Source organism: Atta colombica, unplaced genomic scaffold, assembly GCF_001594045.1.
Source record: "Atta colombica isolate Treedump-2 unplaced genomic scaffold, Acol1.0 scaffold32, whole genome shotgun sequence".
NCBI lineage: Eukaryota > Metazoa > Arthropoda > Insecta > Hymenoptera > Formicidae > Atta > Atta colombica.
This window is the reverse complement of record NW_017259426.1, coordinates 1,838,579-1,854,168: the sequence shown is the minus strand read 5'-3', so window position 1 is coordinate 1,854,168 and position 15,590 is coordinate 1,838,579. Positions and strand designations below refer to the sequence as shown.

The following is a 15,590-nucleotide window of genomic DNA, read 5'->3' as shown; positions in this document are numbered from 1 at the left end:
TTCTATTATATATATATATATACACACACACACATATACATTTGCTCTCTTTCTCTCCTTCGTATACCTGTCTGTGCGCGACAGGAAAGAGGGAGGAGGCAGAGATCGAGGATGGTCCGGATCGAAGCGAGTGCCGGTCCGAGAGAACCGAAAGAGGAGAGGATAGCATTATAAGCGCATCCGAGATGTGAACGCACCGATGCGTTCAGTATATACACACATGGGGGACAGGGAGAGAGAAAGCGAGGTGACGACAGCGAAAACTAGTTTATTTGGAACGCGGCTATAAATTAGGATCAGATCGCCGCGAGATAAGAGAGCACCGGCTAACACCCGGTTCCATCCGAAAAGACGATCCCCTTCCTCTTTCCCCTTTATCCACCACCCCCGTTTCCCCATTCGCCATCCGCCTTTCTACTCGCGTTCACATCGCGTCGTGGCATCCTACAAAGACAACGACGAATATTCTCCAATACGCAGCAGCGTCGCCCTGGCTGGTGACTCTCTCTCGAGTCTTCATAGTCTTTTTGAAACGAGGCAACGAATGATATGCTTACTGAGATAATTTTTCTTGCAATCCGTCTTCTCTTATCGAACATTTTTAAAAACTGTGTCTAGATTTACTTTTTTTCATTGCGGAAATAATTAACTTCTGAAAATATATAATATTATTATAATATTATTTAATTATATACTTTAATGTAACACAAGTTGTTAGTTTATTGACTCTTAGCTCTTCATAGCAACTTACTTATTTATTTAAGCCGGTTGTTGCTACTTTTAATTATAATATTATTTCTTATACGTTCAGAACCGTTAATTATTCCATAATATATAATAGAAAAAAGTAAAATAAGCGAATTTTTTAGGATGTTGTTAAGAAAGGAGAGAAAACTTGTTATTTATATATTACACACTGAGGAAAAAATATGATTGCAATTATCGTAATTTATTTATAATTTATGGTCAATTTTAATTTAGCCAATTATACTTACTTTTTAATAGAAGTATGAATTAACTTATGATTACTATTATTAACATTATAGCACTAATAATTATAAATTTATCATACAAATATAGTCACACGTCAAATATTTTTCTCTCGTTTTTACCAATGTAGATTAATTGATCTTGGTTTAATCTTTTATCTTTTTCTAGTTCTGAGAATTAGAAAAGAGTAAATTAAATTGAGATTGTAGTTAATCTACATTGGCAGAAATAGACATTAGTGAAATAAAAAAAATCCAAGATTTTTCGACTATACGGTTAGAGTACTGATATACACTTTCCACGCAATAATATTGATTCTGTCGAGCAGATTCCCATCGGATATAGGTGGCGGAGAGACTCGGGAGAAGGCTGCTTTACTAGAACTGCTCTCGAATTGGCGCGGGGAAACTGGGAAATATATTTTCGCGAGGAGAGCGATTCGGCTTCTTCCTTTACGATTCCGAATCAGATAACATTCAAAGACTAGCATCGCGACGTTACGGATACCACGGGAGGATTCATTGAGAAGAATAGAGAAAGAGAATGAAGCGAAGATAAACCCTGGAGATGAATCCCGCGTGTCGTTTGTAAAAAAACGAGTGAACAGTTCCGACTCTTCCTCCCTCTCCCTCCCCACATTTTATCTACGAATGCCGCGAATGACGCAAACTCCAGCTTTCCCTAATACGCTTTAATGATAGTTGGTCGATTATCGCGGATAACCGTTTTTTTTATCTCTTTCCTGATTTATCGTTTTACGCAAAGTCATGTTAACGCATTCGTTCTACGATCATTTACATGACGCATGATTCGAATTGAAATTTGATAGAACATCCGAGGAGCAACAGCGTAGCTTTTTATTCAGACCTTTTTAAACAATGTAATGATTTGTGTAGAATTAATTCGTACGATAAATTTGTATATGAATCATTTATTTAACGTGACATATTTTATGGAAAATTTACGATAACACTATTCTAGCCATATGTTGGCTTCTCTTACGACTCTTTGAGGTATCCATCTTAGGGTTAAGCCCGTTAGTGAGGAGATCTCGTTCGTGAGACCCAAATGCGAGACTGGACCGGAATCGTCCGTTCGGTCACCAACGCGACAGGTTGAGGTGTGTCCAAGTGTAGTGTTCCAACACACGCGAGCACGCACAGTATACACATGCACACGTGCACACGTGCGCGTGCACACGTGCGCGTACACACATAAAAATCTACGGCTGACTGGTGTGGTAAGAGAAAGACGCGGTTAGCCAGTGGTGATTCCATTCACTGATTGAAATCTCCGTCCATTTGTCACTGTCAAGGAGGTGGTGATAGCCTCTTTCTCTCTATTTCTCTATCTCTCTCTCTTTATCTTTCTCTACTCAGTCGTTGCCTCTATCACCATGGACTACCCACATGCTACTCAATGTGTGTCCGATACCATTATTATTTCAACTCGGGTCGCTCAGCTTAACGACCAATCGACACGCCGGATATTAATTTCTTATCGATTGTTCCTGTAGTGTCTCGGTAGTGCGCGAGTTTGGCGCAATACCAGTTCGACCGGCGCGCCTTTCGCGTCGTTCGCGCAAGCGAGAATCGTTGTATCGATTTTCGTGCCGATAAGCCAGTCATGTACCGTTGCTTCGAACAACTTACCTTTTTCTCTCCTCTCACCCGTCTCTTTCTCCGTTACCCATCTCGTCGACGCTTCTTTCTTTTATAGTCGAAAGTAAATTACGAACATCGCTCGGCGTGATATTAACGCGATCATAATATACTACAGACTGATGAAGAATTTTAACTTTATTTTTCTGTAGCAGAAAATTTTCGATACACATACGTGAATGAAAAACGACGTAGCAAAAGGAGTGGACGTAAATGATAAAATAATATAATACTGTCACTTACTTTGGGAAAGATGATTATCGCTTCCTGGATTTGGGTTCTTAAACTGGTGAGACAAAGCCACTACCCATCGATTGCGAACTGGAACAAAACATGCATTTTCTTATTTTTCTTTCTTTATATTTTTTTTCTTTTTTTATAATTTTTTTATTATGAGATTTTTTTATTATATGCTGAATGAAGATTTATACGTTTTTTAAGTAAAACAATTCAGTAATACCAGTCAGCATTAAATGACAAAATTTAATGTCAGATCGTTTTTTCACTCACCCTTTGTAAAATGGTTTAAATGCGGTGGTAGCTTCCGTGGGTGGCAAACTGGCAGTGGTTTGATGCTGGTGAAGAATAGAATTCTGGCCAACTGAGAAGTCCTTATGCGGTGAGCTCTGTAGTCGAGAATTAAAGGACGAGGCACTGCTGGCCGATCCTGAACTCGACGACAAATAACCACCGTTACCGGGATGATTCGCGCCGTAGGGGATATTAGGATTGCTATTAGTTGCGGCACTAGCGGTGTTGCCACCAGGACAGTAACCGCCCGGTGGTGCTTGGATCACTCCGTTCGGCGTGGCCACCTTCATATTGGGCGGTGTCTGGGGTGGAGTGTCCGTGCCAACCTCTGGAAACCCCGCCGCTGCCGCCGCTGAAGAGGACGCGCTCGAGCTCGAGCCCGACGACGAATTAGGATTGTAATGAAGTTGGCCACCAGACGAGGACGAGAGGAAGCCACCGTATCTCGCAGCAGCACCTGAGTAGGGCGCTGTCGCTGCCGCCGATGGGCTCATCCCCGCCGACGAGGGTAGAGCGAACGAACTTCCCAAGTTTCCTCCACCTCCGCCGCCACCACCGCCACCAGCGCCACCTCCTGCACCTCCTGGACCGAGCCACGGTTGTTGCGAGTGATGATGATGTCCTTGACTGGACACGTGATGTTGCTGTTGTTGTTGAGGATAATGTTGCTGATGATGCAAATGGTGATACTGTTGGTGGTGGGGATGTGACGGTGGTGGTGGCGTTTTACACGCCGCCGTGTCCGCTAAGGACCAGATTTTAGGTTTCGTTGCAGGAATCGGTACACCACCCCCACTACAGTCCGATTTGATACCCTCTTCTTTCAAATGATCTTCGCCATAACCTTGATGATGGTGATGGTGATGCTGCATCGTGTGATGAAAGGGATGCTCGCTCCGTCGGCGGTCGTCCTCAAGATCTAACTCGTCCTCATCGTCGAGATCTTTCTCATGCTGTAAAAGCTCCGCTTTCACATGCCTCATTGGTTCTGAAAACAATCGAGGAAATTTATGACTTATTGAAAAAAAAAGTTGAGAAACTTGTAAATTGTTCAAATAGATAAAAGATATTATGCATGAAATTGGCTAGCATTCACTAAAGATAGTCCGTAAAAGTAGATATACACGAGAAAAATATAGATATAGACATTAATGGTTTATAATATTTGATACACAAAAATGAGACGTAGAACGCGAGTCATCGTAACGGGATTCCATTGTCATGGAGAAACGAGAAAGTGCGGATATTTTCCTTACACCCCTATACAGTTAAGCTGTAAGGGATGCTGTGAAAAAAGGGAGCGAAGCCTTCAACCACTTTGGGCGCGAGAGATTTCAGTTTCCCTTCGGGGCAATGAGTGGGGAGGATGCGCGAGTGAGTAGATAAGCGAGAGATAGAAAGAGAGAGAATGAACCGTATCCATCTCCTTTTTCTCCGATCTCCCTGTCTCGTCGTCTCTCGGGGCACTCCATGGATCGTCCCGACCGTCTGCCAGCCAGCCAGCCAGCCAGCTAGGCAGCCACTGAGCCAAGCCAGGCAGTCAGTCAGGGGTGAGAATTTCATTAAGAGGTTCGAATGTGTCGGCAGAGGGTTTACTTGATGGGTCGTCAAGCGATAATTCCCAAGCACGAAGGGCGTGCTACACTCTTGAGTGTAAGAGAGAGAAATGGAGGGGGAAGAGAGAGAGAGAGAGAGAGAGAGAGAGAGAGAGAGAGAAAGAGAGAGAGGTGAGAAAAAGAGAGTTTCGGTTTAGGGCGCACGCACCCCCTTATAAAGGGAACTTCTCTCTTATGGGCCAACTAAATAGATACTACCGTCGAGTCCACAAGTGGCTCTTTAACTTTTGACCCTCTTTTATCAGACGTTAATCTCGTAATCTTCATGCCGTGCGGGCGGATTCTATGTTCAAATTGAATAACTAAATTGTATTGGGCTTGACTTAACCTACTCGCGCGCAAATTACAAGCGTACAATAATTTTTCTTTCCTAATATTATATTTTGGTGATTTACAAGACAGACCAAACTTGCTCATGTAACTTATGTAACAATAATCGGGTTCCAAAAGCCTGAGAGTTTGAATACATATTCTACTTGAATACGAATATTTCAATCCTCGCCACATAGGTGGCTGACAGTTTGTGTGACCTATCTTCCTCAGCGGCTCGGCGTAGAAATTCATGAGTACGTCAAAAGCTCCCCTTTGAATTTCTAAAGGTCACTGGCACAGAGCAAGTTAAGACGTGTACGTGTATATCCGTTCACATACCGAAGTGTCGATACATGTTCTTGCTATTTATATAGGAAGAAGAGAACCACGAAAATTTTAGACGTAAGAAACGCCAACGTCTGTGCTTCCACGCGACCTCACGCGAAAGAATCGGTGCGACGAATCAATTTCCCATCGATTCTGGTCAGCTTTTCTCAGTGTATCGTTGGAGTGCTCTCCTTCGCTCGAGCCAGTCCTTTGAAATTACGAGCCATTGCAGGACGCGTGACGTAGCAGGATCTAGGTGTCCTGGATCAGAAGAGAGATCGAGACGACGAGAGTATACGAGAATGAAGGAGGAGAGCGAGAGAGAGAGAGAGAGAGAGAGAGAGAGTCGATATTGGCCAATGTACGGAGGGGTAATGGTGGCCATAGGAGGGTCCGTACCATTCGTCTCGCCGCGGGCGCCGATACATCACCGTACCTCGAACCAGCGTTCTCTCGTGTATGTATCTATATACATACACAATATATACACATACATACACATATGTAATATATACACATATACAATATACATATGTACACACACACACACACACACACACACACACACACACACACACATATACATGGATGTGGACTCCGTGGCACGGAGTGGATATGGTTCTATGGATGGCTACCCCCTCCCCCTTGCACGAGCACACGCATACAATTACGTGCTTCTCTCACAGATTTGTGTTTCTCGCGCATCGTATATACACCTACACGCTCATGGCAAACTCACGGGCAAGCAGCCCGGTCCAGCACGGGGTGCCCAATACCAATACTGGTACGGCGCAACGTCGGCCCGATTCAACGGGGGACCGAACCGAGAGCCATTAATCTCTTCGCGCGGCAACCCGCAACCCGTCACTGTGTTTACCCACATGTGAACCATTATGTCCGCCCCCGCGATGTAGAAACCCACTCCGTACCGCGCGCTCCGTTTCGCCACAAATTCCTAACTGGCCGTTTCCGGTCACTGTGCGAAGAAATTCGCCTCGATGAGCGAATTATTCTCGGAATGCAAATATCTTTGATAACTGAATCATTTTGGAAAACGAGTCATGGTATTCCGGATCCCTAATAAGCGCGTGTTTATGGGAATAGAGTGCTGAAACGAACCAAATTTTACAGCTATGTATTTCAGAATCATCAGCCGTCAAAATTTACGGTTGATGAGCAACTCACAGAAGCTCTCGAGGAATGACAGTTACGCGAGCGACAAGACTAAAATCTATTATCGATCTTTCGGTTGAATTATGGAGCGAAGATATATTTGCAAGAGGTATCTAAGAACGATACATGCATTTCATCAAAAAGATTTACGCAATCTTTAGAAATAACTATTGACCACTTAGAGTGAAGTCGTAAGTCCGATTCATTGTGAGCGAAATGCATACTTGCGCAATACGAGAAACGCCAGCTGATGGGTACTCGATATCAAGAAAACTAGTCACGCGAAGGAAACACGCCATCGACATTCCGAAGTCAAAGAGATCGGCTCGCTTTGCATGCGTTGAATCTATTGTTAAGAAACAATTCTAACTTTAGTTGACGATACTTCTTGTAACGTTGATGGTCAAATGTTTCTAACGATAGAAATTCTCTGATAGCACCAATGACCAGTTATCGCGAATATTATTCTGCGCCATAGCAATTTCTGTCTTTCTCAAACTATTTCTCGAAGTAGACGTTGTCAGCTAGCCGTTTTGAATATTATTATTACTCTCTCGGCATTTTTTTTGCAGTGACGTTAGCAGACACACCCCTCGTTTCATTTCGTTTCATAGTTTGTAGACTTGTTAGCGACGTAAACTAAGATTTTGCGTGCTAACTTCAACACGCCCCGCGACTACGAGCAATTTTCTAAATCGCTCTCGCAGATAGCAACGTGAAAACGTGACGGCTCATATCTGCAGGCAGCGTTTTACTGAATAATGAATTCTGACTCGCTGTCGGGCAATGGATATCATGCATGGAAAAGAAAAAAAGGCTTACCGGTATCGTCGAGGCCCCGCCTCGCATCTTCACCGACTCGGTCGCCTCTGTTATCCGACGCGAGATCGTCCTTTTCCTTATTATCTTCGGAATCGGTGAGCACCGCATCATCATCGTCGTCCGTCTTGTTCTTCGGTTCCCAGGTCATCTTGTTCTCCTTTTTGAGGCGTCTTCGCGCATTCGCGAACCAAGTAGAGACTTGCGTCAGCGTCATTTTTGTGATGATAGCCAGCATAATCTTCTCGCCTTTCGTCGGATATGGGTTCTTCTTGTGTTCATTCAGCCAAGCCTTCAAGGTTGCCGTCGACTCCCTCGTGGCATTCTTCCGCCGCGCTGCCAGGTCGTACCCAGCGCCGTACCTGAAAAAGACAACGAAAAAGATAGCTTACAATGAGACGTCTCCTGAAATTCTTTAAAAATTATATTACGCTCGAGTAAGCAACGGCTTGTAAACAGGAAGTGCAATATGAGAAAAATCAAGATGCAAAGAACTCAATAAACCGTAGATAATATTTGCACGCGAATTTCTTAGTTCCTATTATCAGATACTAATTAATCGATATATATATAATATACATTTTTTTTTACATACACAGAGGTCAATTATAATCTAGGATATACACGGAAAAAAATAGTTTTTTACTGAAGTATCTGAAAATGTAGCCTGATAAAGATTAAAATGAATTTAGATTATTAGATTATCGAAATATATATAAGAAATATATATATTTAAACAGATTGCTAGAATATCAAAACTTTTGCAGCATTGTTTATCACGCTCGAGTTTCTACATAATTATTTTGATTGTTCAACGCAAAATTATTTTTAATTCTGTATCTACTTAAATTTTTAAATACTTTAACAAAATCGTTTTTTCCGTGTATCTATTTCTTGCGAAGAAATTTAGAAATTACAATCGAATTATTAGTTGTATCTGGTCAATAAATGTCAATTGCATTATTGAGTAATTGCCGTTAAGCAACACTCGTCGTTTGCCTGCCAGAAAGTAACTATTGTTCCATATTTGTCGAAAGGCCACTCCACTGAAGAAGTGGTATCGTGTCGAGGGTGTGAATTCCCTGCAGATTTTGGCAAGTCCGAAGTGCTCTGCACGAACTCTCGGCTTTCCTAGATCCATGCCTTTTTCTCTTTCTTTCTCTTTCCCTCCGCCTTGCTGAACATCAAACCCCTCCGGGATAGGAGGGGTGGCATCCTACTGGGTCGAGGGTGATACTCCGGCAAATATATACGGGGAATAAACCCCCAACGGCGGCGTGATTCCATCGTGCACCCCCGGCACTCACTCGCCGTAATGGCGATTCGATCGATCCCCTCTTTCCCATCCCCTCATGCTTGCTCGCTCTCGTCTACTCCTCTCGCATCTCTCTTCCATTCTTCCCTGTCTCCCTTACGAAGAACTCGGGTGCGCGAGTATGTTATAGGTGGATACTGTTATATACTACAGGCTAAAATACCTATCGACGATCCATCGGCTGTGAAACGATGGAAGAGGCACAGTGGTTCACGATAGCGGCGATGGTAGTGGTTAGTAACAATGTTTTGCCTCGAGCGGAACATATCCTGATGAGATACCTGCTGCTGTTGCTCCCCGATGGGATAAATGAAAATTTCGTAGTATCGAAATCGACTGACGACGACAATCAGGAGATCAATATCGATAATAAATTTTCAAAATAATATTCTCAGCAGTTTATGAGTATTCTACAAATTTTGTGAGAAACAATGGATTTAAATTTACAACTATATCCGAATAATGTAAACAAATTTTGTATTCTTAATGAACCGCAACATCGTTCAAATATTATACATTCCTGTATTCGATTTATAACTTCCTCCAACATTGTATATTGAAATAATCATCAATCGCGGATTCTTTATTTTCGTTATAGCGCTGTTAAAAATAAATTCGTTGTCAAAGAGAGGTATCCATTTCCACTTTATGTAATTGAATTAGGCAAGTGTACGTCAGATAGCGGTCAGATTAAAGAAATCGTTCGGTACACGCGGGGAAGAAACCGAAGAGCGAGAAAGAGAAAAGCGGAAATCGAGGTAAATCGAACGAACGGCGAATTATTAGATTCTCGCTTTCACTCAACAAGCACAAGGCTGTGCAATCCACTCTCCGTACCACCCTCCGATTACCACTGTGATCCGCATCCGAGATTGCCGAGATGACCGCGTCGATGGGGATGGAAACGGCAATCCGCAGGAGGCTGACTCGAAGAAGGACGTTTCACCCTCTATTAAACTCCCTCGTACAAGGGAAAGGCGGCCGCCGAGATACGCCGCCAGTAAAACGAGCCTCTCCTCGATTTCTTTTTTTTCTTTCTTTCGCTCTCCTTCGGTCGTGTTCCTCCTTTCGCCTGCTGCTACCGCAAGAAAGCGGCCATGAAGGAGTCCTCCTTGAAGGAGTCCTATCGATTTCGATAGGCTTCCGCGTCCTCCATTGAAATTGCGACCATATGGCAGTATTCATGAAAGGATGAAATAATGAATCATATTACGATGGAAAATTGTTAATTCCATTGCGGATATGTCCTTCGGGCATAAAAAGCTCTCTAATATTTTCTGGATTATCAGCGTTACAAAGCATCATATAATACAGGCTTTGCAGAATTGCTTCAACAAGAATTCATAATAAGAATTTATAATAAAAACTTAATATAGGGATTCTAGTTTTGCATGTCCATTCTGACGCGATCGAACAATGAGAAAATTAACGAAATTCGCAGAAGACAATAATAGTCCATATTTTGAATCACAGACTCGTCAGGAATCATCAGGAATCGACAGTGAATAACGATACAAACTTGCAGATATCATCAAAATTCGCCCCCTTCGTTAATATGCGCAATTTCGACTGCCTCCCACACTCCAGGCCGCGCCGGTGCTACGCCACGCAATTATCTACATACACAACGAGTCCGCATCGGCATTTACATACTAAGTGTACCGTTGCGTGCCGAGAGAGAATCGCTCGGATGTGATCACGTCTTGTATATGCGACGATGTAGATGCGACGACGAATGGGAGCAAGGTAAAAACTTGGCGAATGTGCGACGACCAGTCCAATCTCCTTTCTTCCTTGTAGCATGTCTCAACGCGATTGGTTCGCGAAAAATCCTACCATTATTCGCACTCGAGTTATGAAGCTATCGGTATCCGAAAATATCAAGTTTTATCGTGAATTAAAATCGCGCAAACGGATGCAAAAAAGAAAAAAGACGTTATTTCTTTTCATAAGTATCGTGATCGAATTTCATGATATACATTAAAATCAAAATAACAAGCCAATATGCATAATAAACGTTTTTAAATTTTCATAATATGAGTTTATATATACTGAAGGAATGTAAAAGCCGAATGTATAAAAATCTAAGCGTTATGCTTACAGTGTGACAACTCACGGACTAATAGATTGCGAGTGAATGGCGCTATCTGGTATCATAAACTTCTCCGACACATTCTTATCATCTTTTTGTCGATGCAAAATCATACGAGGAGCGTCCTTGAAGAACAAAAACGTATATGGATTTTTAATATGTGATTTGCCAATAAACAAATATTAAACGCGTATGAATTTTAACGTTAATTCAAGCTGGCCATTTTGAGTGACTTATATAAAAATATCTTCAGTGATTTAAAAATCTTTAATCTGACACTAACAGTAAATAAATAGGAACGAATATCTTTTTTATTGTCAGTTAAGTCGCCTGTCAAAAGACCGATAATCAAATGTCGACGTTATGCGATATCGGATTCGGCAAATGGATTTCGTGCAAATTTCATAACAAAATGAACTCGGAGTTATAGTATTGCCGCGTGTATTTCTGCATAGATTGGAGTGTTAATTTAGAAGCGCGGTATCGTTCTACAGAGTGAAAGGATGAAGAGAAACGTATCATATACGTGAAACGAAATTGTCAATAGGAAGGCTCAGAGGAAGGTTAAAACGATAGAGATCGAAACGGTAGAAATTCCTTCACTAAGGGAGATAATAACAATGCAAAAGGATGTACAGAAAAGCGCGTAATGCTAGACATTGGCAGCACTCGAGCGACTCATTAGAGGCTTTGCATATGGTGGCGTCAACCTCGAAAGGTTAACCAATATTGGCAGAACGCGCGTAATTACGTCCTCCAGCCTGGTATAGCTGCGTATATATAGAGGTAGCTTCAATAGTTACGCCCGGGTTCGGATGTGCAAACGTTTCCTATCAACTAACCAGCCAATCTACTGCATCTCTCTCTCTCTCTCTCTCTCTCTCTCTCTCTCTCTCTCTGTCTATCTTTCTCTTTCTCTCGCATACACATACACACACATACAAACACTCTGTGCAATCGTGTATAGCTTACGGCTGCGTTTGCTCCGTACTGCCATCGACAAGATCCGCCCCTTATACTCGCGCAATCGCTACGTCATACAATAGACTGATATACTATCTATTTCTAATCGCCAACTTCGCAACCTTTTTCTTATTCATTATTCCAAGGCAATGGAGAGTGTAGTAGCAATTATGATAATCAATGAAATTATTGAACTATGTCTGAGTCTCGATATTTTATTTTTAAGACGAAACGAAGAGAATTTGGGCATAAATTTTTTTTACCTTGTTGATCAGTAAAATGTGTCTCGTACTTGCTCTATACATCGATATATCAAGTGATTTTTTTAAGTATTAGATGCCATTTCAGGAATTTCCAGACGATAGAAAAGACACGAATAAGTAACCGGTTATGGGAAATCAAAGATAATCATCAAAGAGAAAAAGGCCGCGGGTTTCTATAATGTTGGTACAGTCAATGTCTATAAACGATCATTGATAATAAAAAGCGGTATCTCCCGATTAGGTTAAAATTAAGATAGTATCACTACAGCATTCGCTGACATAGTATCCTTTTAATGAATAAAAAGAGCTGCAGCACAAATTATAGTTACATATGTACAAGATTTGTTTGTATATCGGTCTAAATATATATAATTATCATATTTTATGTATATAATTATCGATCTAAATGTGAAAGAAAAAAAATTTAATTTCATATATATTTCTTATATTAACATTTTGTTGAAAGCTACATAGCTATTTTCGATATTTAAATTTCCATTTAACAATTTAAAATGTTGCTATGTTGTCTTATTACACAAAGAGCAAGCAGACATATTCATCTATTAGTTACATCTAACGGGTAAAACGCCATGAATTTTTTTCCACACCTAATATATCGTCCAATAACGAATAGCAGGACAGTAAGATTCGCGAGAGTGTGCAACGGCGCGAATAAAGAAAAACAAAGAAATCAATCAATTTACGTAAAGACTATAGGAAAAAAGAGACACTTCTGCCTGTTCAAAGTGTCCTCAAAGGAACCCTTTCGTGCCAGTAACGACATATTTCTCATTTCCTGTAATCAGAGCGTTCGCGTCAGAGCATCCCAATCGAGCCGCTTCAATTTACACCCTCGCGCGGAGCACTCCCTCCTTGTGTCGTCATACAACGTAGTCTGCAACTTTCAACGCTGTCAGTAAAACAATAGCGGTCTGACGGCATCGAAAGTGACGGGGCTCGTAGTAACCCGTTAAGGGAAGAGAGCGACTGGGGCAGAGATGAGGGAGAAACGAGCGAGAGAGCAGCCGTCGTATTATTAAGCAAGTAAATTAATAGAGGCTTGTCCAGGAGAGGTGGTGAGAGAGCGAGGCAGTAAGGGCACTGAATTCCATGATAAACAATGCCTACCGTCGGAGTTTCTCTGGTAGGCGCCGCTGCCACCGCCACCGCCACCGTCGCTGCCGCCGCCGAGCACATGCAGACTATACACCACCCAAAAGGGTGACTCTGGAAGAGGGAGAGAGAAGCCTCCCGTTGCGTGAGTCACAGCGCGCTTGCCTATTTCTGAATGTCAAGTATGAACGTATGTGTACGTGTATGTGTTCACCAGGCGGCCACGAGGGTTGCTAAGCGAAGCAAGTAAAGCACCTGTGGGAGCCGACTCGTTCAGAGGATACGGAGGTGGCCGAGGAAGTAGTCGAAAGGGAGTAGATGTACTCGAGGGAGTGCGAGAGAAAGATGGAAAATGGAAGAGGAGAAGAGAGAGAGAAAGATAGAGAGGGATTTAGAGTCGCGGGAAAGGAAAGATAGAGATGAGTATAGAGCGAGAGAGCATACGGAGACGAGAGTAGAGTGGTGAGTAGAGTAGAGAGAGACCTGGCGAACGGGCAAGCTAACCCCGGGGAGGAAGCCAATCAATAAACTCACTCACTCACTTGCTCTCCTACGGAGAGAGACCTACTGCTCTCCCTATGCTCGTGATGTGGCGATATGTGTATGTGTGTATGCCAGTATATGTATGTACACACGTCCAACCTGGAAGCCTCCATTATATACGCCCACTCGGCTGCCTACAGCCATTTTGTAGCCGTCCGTCGTGTTTGGCCTAACTCGAGCGCCGGTACCTTCAACCCCCTTCGAGTTCAACAGAATTCGGAAATCGTGGCAACTACTTTAGCCGAATGTCAAGTCGATCAATGACGATTACATCGGACGCTATCGTATTAATGTTGTTACACGCGATCAACTTGTGCAAACGAGCCATATCTGTTTATCTTCGAAACGATATTAAAGCTGGACGTTTAAATTGGATATCCGACGTATCATACATCATATTAACGTAAAAGTTACTCTACGTTTGCTGTGGTTTCTCGACGAATAGCGCTACGGCTCTTCATCTCGCCGATACAACCAACGCGATTTTAACCATGCGCCACAAACGATGTACTTCTCCAGGTGCGCGACTAAGGGGGAGATATTACGGATTCGCAATAATGATAATCGTCGTCGCGCGAAAACGTTTCCAGCGAGGAATATACGTGGCAAATACGACGGGATCGTGACTCTTGTTTTAATGGCGGCTCGCAGAGGTAACGGGACGGGGATAAGAGGAGAGATGGTTTTCTCTCTCTCTCTCTCTCTCTTGCTCGTTCGTTCTCTCTTTCCCTTTCTCTTTCGAGGTAGTTTAATCTAATGGAGTCGAGAGACCATGAACCTGGCGATAAACTTACCCGTAGGCGGCCAGGGTTGGATCGTAAGGGTAGTAACCCGTGGCGGCAGGTTGAAGGGCGGCCGTGCCCCAAGCAGCACCCATGTCCGCCGTCATGCCCATCCCCGTCGCGTCCTTCAGCCCGTACGGATTACCCTGCAAGAGCAGAGCATGATAAGCGCTAATTTATTTAATATGTCGCTACATCGCGCATATAAATTCTCCTACAATGTAAACATGCTATCGACATGCTATCCTTTTTAACACGTTAAAATTAAAAAAGAAACAACGCGACATCGATCGATATCGATCCTTGCGTGACACGAGCGATTCAGGAAACTAATACAGATCCATTATGGTTAATGCTACAGATTATGTTCTGCATGTTGAGAGAGATTATCGCAAGCCTGTATATAGAAACTCTTTAAAGGTTCAATCCATCTCAATTTTCACTGATAAGACTGAAAAGACTGAAAAGACACAAGGAATCGTCACGATTGTATAAATATAATATTGGACTTGAACACACAGCGTGGTTTGTAGTCTTAAAAAGCTTATACGAGCAGGATAAATATTTCTGAAAGAAACCTTTCAATCATCTTTTACTTTCGTCTTAATCACCTCATGAGATAAAAGGTAAATGAAAGGAGGCCGCAAATTTAATCAAGCATCCTAAGACATTATCGCAGACAGACGTCAGTTAGTCGGTGTATAATGTCGTCACAAGACGCGTTGTAAAAGCACACTGTAAAACATAAGCAAAGAGATGGAGGAGAGGAGGTGAGATATGAGAGGAAAGAATGGAAAAGAGAACAAAAAAGAGGAGCGTAGGTGTGAGAAAAGAGAAAGAATGTGGAGGTACGTTACGCGGCTAATAGTAGTACAATGGAAGATATTATTAGTGCAGCGACTTAGGAGTAGTTTCTTTGGCGCCATGAAGTTTCGTATTACATCTAGTCGTCGATATCGTCGTCGTCGTCGTCGTCGTCGTCGTCGTCGTCATGTCTTCATCGTCGTCGGCGTTCACCTTCTTAATTCCCTACTCGCCTTTACACTTCGATTTTCGAAGGCCCTAACGGATGTCCTTGGTTCTCCCTCCC

The 15,590-nt window shown here is 42.6% G+C and overlaps 1 protein-coding gene and 1 long non-coding RNA gene across 2 annotated transcripts in view; one reads left to right on the top strand and one right to left on the bottom strand.

Moving 5' to 3' along the window:
* LOC108690388 overlaps positions 1–15,590 on the top strand; it is a 315,031-nt gene that overhangs the window by 257,261 nt on the left and 42,180 nt on the right. The window lies entirely within an intron of this gene.
* Positions 1–15,590, bottom strand: part of LOC108690381 (homeobox protein caupolican) — a 43,737-nt gene that overhangs the window by 8,072 nt on the left and 20,075 nt on the right. Inside the window, exons 3-6 of the mRNA XM_018197640.1 lie at positions 14,513–14,646; positions 7,433–7,791; positions 3,162–4,170; positions 2,895–2,972 (exon numbers count right to left, since the gene is read on the bottom strand). Of these exons, the coding sequence (XP_018053129.1) occupies positions 2,933–2,972; positions 3,162–4,170; positions 7,433–7,791; positions 14,513–14,646 (1,542 nt within the window). The 3' untranslated portion in view covers positions 2,895–2,932. The remainder of the gene's footprint in view (positions 1–2,894; positions 2,973–3,161; positions 4,171–7,432; positions 7,792–14,512; positions 14,647–15,590) is intronic.